General features: G+C 30.8%; 1 protein-coding gene across 1 annotated transcript in view; it reads right to left on the reverse strand.

The window, feature by feature from the left end:
- Positions 1-11,187, reverse strand: part of LOC111614461 (NIPA-like protein) — a 34,399-nt gene continuing 23,212 nt past the window's right edge. Inside the window, exons 6-9 of the mRNA XM_023355841.1 lie at positions 8,232-8,338; positions 1,808-2,159; positions 297-464; positions 1-199 (exon numbers count right to left, since the gene is read on the reverse strand). Coding sequence (XP_023211609.1) covers positions 143-199; positions 297-464; positions 1,808-2,159; positions 8,232-8,338 — 684 coding nt within the window. The 3' untranslated portion in view covers positions 1-142. The remainder of the gene's footprint in view (positions 200-296; positions 465-1,807; positions 2,160-8,231; positions 8,339-11,187) is intronic.

Here is an 11,187-nt window from a genome sequence, read left to right on the forward strand (position 1 = left end):
ATTTTATTTCATAATACATATATACATACATACATACAATATTACATAATATAAGTGGTCATTGTCAAATTTACAATGTTGATATTTTTAGAAACAAAATCTGTAATTACTTTTCAACTAATTACATTAAAGTTATGAGCTGTCAAATCCAATTCTCCAACATTTGACGAATATCTTTTACTTTCTCAGATAACCTAACCTAATAAAAAAGTCATCACAATTTATATATAGAAATAATAGTTTAACTAAAATATTTACAATACATCACATAAATAAAGTTTTTATTATATACTTACACATTTTGACGAAATAACAGATGAGCGTACATTTAATAACAAAGATTTTAGGAATATCTGCCATCCACATTTATCAGTCTTGAAGAACTTCTGTGTTTGATTTGGTGAACTAATCCACTTGCACCAATATCTATGTTCATAAATAGGATCAAAATAATTGGGAGTATGCTAGAAAAAAAATGATATATATTAACTTTGATAAAATCAATTCTGAAATTTTAAATAATATATCTGAACAGTAATTACATTTTTAAACTGATAATTTATTAATGCTTCATTTATATAATTGAATATATTAAAATTACTAACTTTTTGTTATAATATGTAAATTGAAATTTTGTTGTATTTCTTAAAAATTTTGATTTTACAAATTGATTTATAATTCAATATATTAATTTTAAATTTAATTTGCAATTAACATTTTTTAAGTTTTAATATTTATAACACACATGTTCTATTCTTATGATAATGACTACTTTTTCCCTTTGTTTTTATACTTTGAGATCTGAGCACCGAGGTTTTTTCATGCCCATTATTGGTTTGCTCAGGACTACAATGAAAAAATCAAGTGGTGAGGGATAGGACTCATCACTTCTAAGTCAGACCACCTGATAATTTCTGATCTGACTCAGACTCAAATCTATGCTCCCAGTGCAGAGTCAAGCATATTACATATGGCTATGGTTATAGTTTCAATATGCATGCATATTAAGACAGTTTACTGCATAAATTTTTATTAAGATTACATATGAAAAAACTTGAATATTTCAAATAATTTTAAATCAGAAATAAATTTAAGAAATTTTATTAGTTACAAATTTAGTTTCACTTTTAATATATGCTATCCTATCTATATATATAATCGAGATGAGTTGATAATAATAATAATCAGCACAGAGCCCAAACGGTTAGGAGTTGAAAGTTGAAATTTGGTACACAGATAGGGTACGTCACGAAAACGCACACTAAGAAGGGATTTTTCAAAATTCCTCCCCATGGGGGAGAGGGACAGGATTAAGGCTTAACACTTCCATCAACAATGGAAGTGTTAAGTAACAATGGAAGTGCTAAGTAACAATGGAAGTGTTAAGTAACAATGGAAGTTTTAAGTAACAATAAAAGTTTTAAGTAACAATGGAAGTGTCAACAATGGAAATGTTACGTAACAATGGAATTGTTAAGAGAAAGCAACGTGCAAGATGCAGATGCAGTTTTTTTCGTTTTTGTGGTAAATCGAACATATTTTTAGACCCTAAAAATTCTCTAATTAGTTTGGAAACAAGGGGACCCAATTCTTGCATTCTGTGAAAACGGGTAAAGGCTGACTGTAACGTAATAATCTTTATCTTAGTTATCATTACTTTTGCCCGAGCAACGCCGGGCCAACCTGCTAGTTAAAAATATTTTATATATTTAAAACATTAATCTGACTAGGCAAAATAAATAAAGCTATTTATTGATATTAAATGATAAATTTTAATTGATTATTGATAATTAAAAGAAATACAAACCTTTCTCTCTATTTTAGGAATCTTTTTTGGAGGTTCATCATTTTCATTCTTTTGAATATTAATATCTGTTTTACTTTCTGAATTATCATTTTTAACACAAGATACCTTAAATTCATCTTCAGATTTTTCTAAATTATCTTTTGTTTCTGTTTTTACATCTGAAATGCTATCATTGTTGCTGTTTTCAATCTTATTTAACTGAATAGAATTCACTACTTTTTCTTCAATTACATTTACTGAATTTACACCATCAGGTTCTTTATCAGTTTCATTTAACTTTGCAGTTTTATAAAACCGAAATTCTAATAACCTTTGGCAATGACAACACCATAAACATTTTCTTTCACCAGAGCTGGAAAAAAATTCTTAAATAAATTTTTGAAAATTTAAAAATTTATTATTATTTTAAAATTAATTATAAAATAGGATCAAGTTCTTAAACTACTTGAAAAAAATTTTTGAAGGTAATTTGAATAGTGCTAAATTATTCTAAATTTGTTAATTTTGTAATTGTGAATGGATTGTGTCCTACTTGTCCATTACTAGTGCCTAGTAATATGCTAGTACCACAAAGTACAGGTGTAGCTACAAAAAACTATTATTTTGCTTATGGATTTAATCTTAAATATATCCCCCACTGTATTTCAGAGGAAAACTTCATATTTATGAGGGGAAAAATAAAATCATTTTTATTCTGCTGAACATTAAGATATTTATATAGGGGTCAGCAATGTGAACACCCATGACACATTTCAGATGTGCCCTGTAGAATCATAGTCATATACTGTACTTGTAATTTTATTTAATTTGATTTTGTGTTATGTAACATATGTACTTTAAACTTTGATATTTTAGTTATTATGTGCATATATAATCTTTATTCTGTATAAATATACATATTTCAAAAGAATTATTTTGTTTATTTATTATAACATTGCAATTTTTTTTCAAAAATTAAACTATACACCCTTGGTGATTTTTAAAATTTTTATTGCACCCTTAGTAACAATGAGGTTGCCAACCCCTGATGTAAACCATTATGTTAAATATTATATTATTTTACATTATTAATATAAATATTTATTATCATAGTAAAATTCAAACAATCTTTGTACCTGTTTTTTTCTAAATATTCAATAACTATAAATTTTCATTAATACTTTTTGACAAGACTATGTCTTGTTTATAAAATTGTACTGCCTCATGTTCTTATCAGCATAGAGGTATGAAGGAGTACATGTAGAGAGTTGATATTTGGCACAGAGTATTAGGTGCCCAAATCATTTGCGCATAAAAAAATCCCGACTCATAGGTAGTCAGGAGACCGAGAATCGAGTCAAAATAAAATCCAAAATGGTGACCCTCTTCTACCAACAGGCAAAACAACAATATGTGATATACAACAAGGGTTCTGATCATCATTGTCTGATTAAGTGTGAATCATCTTTCAATGATGTTGTCCTAATGAAAGTGCTTGTATAAGAAAACTTCTATACATTTTCTCTACGTGGGATAATGTTCTTCTTCATGTGCCGTACCCTGTGCGTTGATTGTTATCATATCTGTGTATTTAGTGCCTGGAAGTGCTGTGCCAATGGTATCTTGTGATATCTCAGATGTGCATTCGAATCGTCCTGCACTACAGAGGTGATGTGTTACCTATAATTTGCTTTTTAATAATACTCTGCTCAAGATACCCTGCTTAAGGAATGTGTTGTTGCCCAACTTCATTCCATCTTGAAGCAGCAAAACATATGTCAATCCAAGTTCTAACTACTTAGGCTGATAATTATGTTCTTAAGACCTGAAACAGTTATTTCTGTTCATCTTCTTAATCTATAAGTACTCAATCACCAAGATATTTATTAATTAAATATATATTAATCAAGAAAATTTATAATAACTCTATATCTATGTAAATGTTAATAGTTAAATTGTGATTGTCCTATCAATGTTCCTCAACAATTTTATCTATTTATTTTTATTTTTTTATTTACCATTACTACAACTTAATGTTATTTAATTTTCTCTTCGAATATATATTGTAACGTATTTGTATTGTTTATCTCCTGGTAATGCTCATGCGGGGCCAGGAATGTCAGTAGCATAGCGTAGTGGGGGCGGCCCACCCCGGGCGGCACAATATCACAATAATAAATAATAATAGCAGCTTGTAAGAATTTGAACCATTTCATTTCATATTTTCGTCCACCTACGACTCGGACCGATTGAAATAAGCATGGAAAATAGTGTTACCATCCATCCATATAGTCCGGGAATCAACTCGCCGTCAGGGGATATCGTGCACAACCTGTTGACTTTTTTTTTTTATTTGTTTTTGCTTGTACAATTTATTCATATATATATACACACCTCCAATATCCAATACAGCTAGGTCACTTGCGTTATTCCTATCCAAGTCTTCCTAGTTGCTAACTGTAACTGATTTAGAACCAGCATGCACTGCACATTATTCTTCGCATTGCAAAATGACATGTGCATGCGTCAGGAACTTCTATTTGAACCTCACCTGCCGTCTGGGTCGGCGATTTTAAAATGGTGGCAACACTAGCATGGAATTTTTCATTATTTATTCTGTGACGAAACTGAATTTTAGTCTTTTAAATTGAGATACCTAAATAAGGGGGACGAAATTTTCCTCTGCTCCGGGCGGCTGACACCCACGCTATGCCACTGAGGAATGTACTTGACAGTACATAGTAAATAAAAATGAATGAATGAATGAATGAACAGTCAAAACAGCCATCTCACCCCACCAAAGTCAGGTAGGGAGAGTACCACCCGCAGTCATTCTAAGAAGTGAACTCTGACCTCAGGACCAAACACGTAGTTTCTTCTATGTTAAATAAAATTTGTAATCTAATTTTGTAAATTTGAGTGTGCTTCAAATATGACATTAAAACGGTTTTATGTCGTTACAAGTGGGTGTTTTTTTAACATTATCTAGTACAGTAAAATCGTAGGACCGATAAAAATTTGACGTTATATTAGGGCTGTTGTTACATTTGATGACATTATAATTGGGTTAAACTGTATATTGTTTGTGCAAAATAAAAAAATAATTTCGGATGATACAATAGCCACGATTATTTTTTTCAAAAATGGGAACTTTTTGTTATACATCGACAAAAATTCAACCTGGGCCTACACGCAAAGGAGAGAAATTTTGAAATTAGATAGGTTAATTTCATCGAAGATGCATCGTGGACGATCTCGTGGTCGTGGCCAGCGAAGTTTGAACAATCGTGCCCAAAAGCAGCAATATCAAAGAAGATAGGAAAATGAGAACAAGACCTGCCTTGAGCATTAAAGTGATTCTGTCTCCGAGATATAGTCTTGTCCCAAATACGGTTTTGCCGTTTTACTTGTTCAATATGAATTTGGTATAAAATTATGTTTGATATTTTTTCAATTATCTCAAATTTTTAGGAAATGAGTTTTTAAATCATTTTTAAAATTTTATTTTATTTTTAAAGAGATTTCACAATCATTTATACAGTACAAATTAGGAAAATATTTCAATGATAAAAAATAATAAAAAACTTTTAGCAATAATTAAAGCAATTGATACAGATCAACTACTAGCATATTATCAAAAGAAATAGTAATTTAATGTTTAACAATTAGAAAAATAAATAATATAAACAAAATTATGGACATTTTTTTTAAATTACTGTATTTAAAATGTATATTAATTTGTAAAAATTTGTAAGGCTCAGTATTATATTTATGTATAGTCTGATTATTAAAATTGGAAATTACAGTGGAACCTCAGTTAATGAACTTAATCCATTCCAGAACTTCGTTCATTAAACGAAGCAATTTTTCCCAAAGAAATTAATGCAAATACTATTTATTTGTTCTAGCAGCCGGTATTTTTGTAATTTTATTTGTAAAATGAGTTTTCTTTGATGAAAATATAGGAAAACGTGCTCATAAATAGTCAATCTAGGTTAAATTTTCAGAAAAAGGGAAAGATTTGACAGGTATAAAAACATCAGATACAATCATTAAAGTTCCAAAATGACAGATAGCAGAAACAATGAGCTAAGTTATGAGTGCAAGGCTTATAGGTTTCAGACTCAACGAACAGATGTCAATCAGACTCAATCAACAGACTCAGACTCCAATCAGACTCAACAAACAGATGTCAAATAGACACCTCAGAATGGACCTTTCTTGTGACCTGATCTATTTTCAGTTTTCATCTGGAGACAAAGAAGAAAACAATTGGGAAGTGAGGAATGGGATGCAAGACCAATCAAAAAGTGAGATTCAAGGAAGAAATACTATAAAAATCTGAATCTCGGGTCAAAATACAGTTCTCCTAAAAATTCTACGGCGATTAATGTGTCATCTTCATCTGGATTAAGCCTGAAGTCGTGCCTGCTAAAATTTGTGCTGTGTCTCGCAGACCATTTCAGTTGCCGCAGCTCCATACCTAACATCGCTTCAGTGACCAAGTGAACCCATCTCATCTACTCCGGGGCTACGACTGATCAGCTTGCACTATCATAGGACCAGTGATACGCTGCTCCAGCAATACTGTAGATAAACCATTTCCAACTACCTCAAAGCATCTTCCTATTCTAATAAATGATTTTCACGATAAAATATTTGTCATTTTTGTCTCTACCACCACCACCACCAACATACGAATGGACCCTAGACCATCACCAACATGCAATTAACTGATTTCCCCCTAAAAGTCAGCAAGCTTAAAAATTTGACAAACAACACCATTAAGTTCATTATCCAAGACAAAATTTTTGCAAAATAAAAGTTTGTTAACTAATTTGGTCATTAACCACGGTTCCACTGTAACATGCATAAACTTAAATCAGCCTCAAGTTCTTCCAATGTACTTGTATACAGTAGTTAATTCAGTAAATTTATCTTGATAGTTTTAATTTCAATTCATTACTATGGTGATAGTTTTGAGATATTAAAATCGATATCCATAATATGACAAATGCAAAACTTTCAGAATATTAATGAAGTGTATGTTTCAATTAATAATTTTAAATGTAAGCTTAAGTTTTTATTTTAAATTCTGATCTTATTCTTTCCCACTTCTTGAAAAAGTAAGGGATTTTTATTTTTATTTTTTTGGACTCCTCATAAGAATTTTAGTAATATAATTTTTATTGTCTGTTTTTATCTATAATACTTTCAAAGACTCATAACTAGTGATTTACGTAACATATATATTATTTTAGTGTTTTCATTTAAAAAAAACTAAGTTGCTAATATGTCTCCAAATCAAATTTTTATACTAGAACATGAAAATGTTATCAGTGAAGTATTATAATATTGAAATATTATAACAACGATAGTAGGCATCAGTACTTTTAAAGAATATCTGAAAAGTTGTCTTCTTCAGATATTCTTTAAAAGTATTGTGATCAACTTTCAAACCAGGAATTGTTTATGACGTGTGGTTTCCTTGGTCTAGTCAATCATATTTATTGTCTCAGCTAAGTTTTTCCATGAAGTGCTTGATTGTACAACTGAGACTTTATAGTTTGGATTGACTTTTAATGGAAGATATTTGTTAATTAAAGACTTTTTTTTTTTTGTGGAAAGATATTTGGAAAAGCTGTTAAACAGTAGTTTTCATTGTATATAAGACTAAGTGNGGTAGATACATTCCGGTTTTTATGAAATTCATTTTCTACGAGTCCTTAAATACACGAGCCAATCACAGCCTGGCACGTATGCAGTTTACGGACTACGGCTGTTTGAAAGGTTTTCTTCCATAAAATTAATCGATTCTATACTAATTCAACTCAACATTTCCAAAATATGTATAATTTTTAGCAATAATCCATATAAACTATGCTATAAACTTAAAATTGTAGGATTACTTATCAAGTGTGCACCGTTCGACTACACCATTGCTTAAGCTTCTTTACATCGTGGAGCTTGTCATCAAATGGCACTTGCGTGCTTCCTGATAAATTATTTTTTGCAAAAACTTTGCTGAATTTTGGAGACATCATTAATATAAATATAATTTTTATGGCTGTTAAATAATAAATGGTTTTTAGTAGGTCTGCTGCTCGTTTAAACTCAATGGTTTGTGCAATATCCACTATTGGTCTAGATTTGACCAATCCTGTCACGACACGAGTCGGCGATGACGTTTTACTGAATTATACGAGTCTCTTTTAGCATGTTTATACAAATAGGGTTGCAATTTTTTCACTGTCATATAGGAATCTGAACTATATGAACCCGTTTTATAGAGGGGTCTACTGTATTCTTATTAAATCTAATTTTAAAAAGTTGCTTCAAATGTTTTCATATAATAAGTAAATGTAATGAATGTATTTTTATAACAATTTATTAAAATTACTAAAAAAGTTGTTATAACTATCCAGATTCTCACAATTTAACTTACACTTTCCTCCATCCTGTTAATGCTAATATAATAGCAGATTGAAGGTATATATCTAATTCTTTATGAAGTAATTGTGAAAGACAAGTCAAATCATTTTCAGTGATGTCCTGAAAATAAAAATTGAACTAATTTACATAAAAACAATTTACATAATTATATAAATAATAATGTATGTTGTTTTAATTTATTATTAATAAAAATATAACAATTAAAGTTAAAAGACATTTACTTTAACAAAGACACTTTGTACAAAAACTAATTAAAAGAACAAAAAGAATAATTTGAATAAATAAATAAAACTAGTTTAAATTAAACATTTTTATGGCAAAACAATTGAAAAAGCTATTCTCTCTGCACTTGATGCAATTTCATATAAATTTATGCTCCACTCCAAGTAATCCCAGATCCTCTAAACATTTTAACATTTTTCTGTTAATAGTAAATGTTTGCATATGTTTAAAACATTTTACTTTGGAGATCAGCCAAAACACTATCACCAGCTAGCTAATATTTCATTGTCCACCATGTGCTGCTAAAACTCCCCAAACCCATCAAGGCATTGACTCAACAAGATCTCTAAAGGTGGCTCAGGATATTCTGTACCAGAATGACAGCAATAAGTCTGTTAACGCCTGACCTGTTTCTGATGAGATAGCTGCAGAGTGAACATGTCAATTTAGCACATCCCACAGATGCTCAATCAGATTGAGATCTGGCAAGTTTGGAGATCAGGCCAATACCTGGAAATTGTCTTCATGTTCCACAAACTAATCATGAACAATGCAGGCAGTGTGGCAGGATGTGTTGTCCTGTTGGAAAGTTTCACTGCCATCAGTGGCTATAGTCACAATGAAGGATTGTACATGATCTGCAATTTGTTCAGGTAGCAGCTAGCAAAGTGTGCTCCAAAGGGATGACTGGACCTAAGGTTTTTCANATTCAGATTAGGGAAAACAGCTGGCCAATCCAAAATATTCACATTATGCTCATTAAACCATTTTTTCATACTGTTTGACTTACTGTATGAAGAGGAACATTATCTTGTTGAAATATCCAGAGTGAATTAATAATATCCTTTATAAACAGCAAAGATTTTCATATAGAATTTGTTGATAGGTTTGAGCATTACTTAAGCAGCATTTACTGGAATGGTACAATGCTTATAGTCTTTATCAAAGGACAAATGGATGCTCAAGTCTATCAACAAGTTCTATCTGAAAATCTTTTGCCATTTATAAAGGAAATTACTAATGCACCTTTAGATATTTCAAAAAGATAATACTCCTGTTTATATAGTAAGACAAACAGTATGAAAAAAATGATTCGGGATGTTCTGAACTAGTCAGCTTCATTTGAATAAATAAATAAAACTAGTTTAAATTAAACATTTTTATGGCAAAACAATTGAAAAAGCTATTCTCTCTGCACTTGATGCAATTTCATATAAATTTATGCTCCACTCCAAGTAATCCCAGATCCTCTAAACATTTTAACATTTTTCTGTTAATAGTAAATGTTTGCATATGTTTAAAACATTTTACTTTGGAGATCAGCCAAAACACTATCACCAGCTAGCTAATATTTCATTGTCCACCATGTGCTGCTAAAACTCCCCAAACCCATCAAGGCATTGACTCAACAAGATCTCTAAAGGTGGCTCAGGATATTCTGTACCAGAATGACAGCAATAAGTCTGTTAACGCCTGACCTGTTTCTGATGAGATAGCTGCAGAGTGAACATGTCAATTTAGCACATCCCACAGATGCTCAATCAGATTGAGATCTGGCAAGTTTGGAGATCAGGCCAATACCTGGAAATTGTCTTCATGTTCCACAAACTAATCATGAACAATGCAGGCAGTGTGGCAGGATGTGTTGTCCTGTTGGAAAGTTTCACTGCCATCAGTGGCTATAGTCACAATGAAGGATTGTACATGATCTGCAATTTGTTCAGGTAGCAGCTAGCAAAGTGTGCTCCAAAGGGATGACTGGACCTAAGGTTTTTCAACAGAATGCATCCCAAAGCATAACACCATCACTTCTACCAGCATATCTTTCCTTATATTATGTATCCTGGTACCATAGCATTGCCTGCATCATGACACATACAAATTTGTCCATCCACATGAACAAAAAAAAAAGATTCATTGGACCAGAATGCCTTACTCCATTGATCCACAGTCCACTTCCAATGATCTCTAGATACAATACATTATTTTGGATACAGAGGTAGTCATAATGTTTTGGCTGATCAGTGTATGTTCTTAATACAGTGAATAACAATTTAGTCAGATGTTTCTGGATATATAAAGTAAAATTTTATTATATTGTACCCAAGTATACTACTTAAGAGAAATAAATGCAAACCAAGATGTTTATCATGGAGTAGCATTCAACAGTTCATGTTGGAATGGTAAGAAGATGATTGGCTGACATAAGAATCTGATTCTTTAATTATTATTAATAGCATTAGATTACAGTATTAATAGAATTATCATTGTGCATACAAGAATTAACCATTCACTATTGCAAAAAACAAATCTGCATAGTATCATAAAGTGCTCAGCAAATAAATAAACAGAAACAAAATACCTTTTTTGTTGCTGAGAAATACATATACAGTAGATCCCCCTATAAGACTGGTTCCTATAATTATGATTCCTATAAGACGGCGAAAAAATTGTGGTGGTATCCGTACGCAACGGTAAAAAACTCCTATAATTACGTAAAACGTCATCAGGCAGCTGAACTACTTTCCCGCCATCCAGAGCCACGCTACGGACAGTTTAGGTGGGTCAATTGAGTTTAGTTTCGTCTGTACATATAATTATATATAAATTATATATACATTAGGTACTGTACACATAATTATATATTAATTATATATAAATTAGGTACTGTATATATAATTATATATTAACTTAATTTACTGTAACTTTATTATAATTATATATAT

The sequence above is a fragment of the Centruroides sculpturatus genome, unplaced genomic scaffold (genome assembly GCF_000671375.1).
Source record: "Centruroides sculpturatus isolate CEXI.00-Female unplaced genomic scaffold, Cexi_2.0 scaffold2035, whole genome shotgun sequence".
NCBI classification, from domain to species: Eukaryota; Metazoa; Arthropoda; class Arachnida; order Scorpiones; family Buthidae; genus Centruroides; species Centruroides sculpturatus.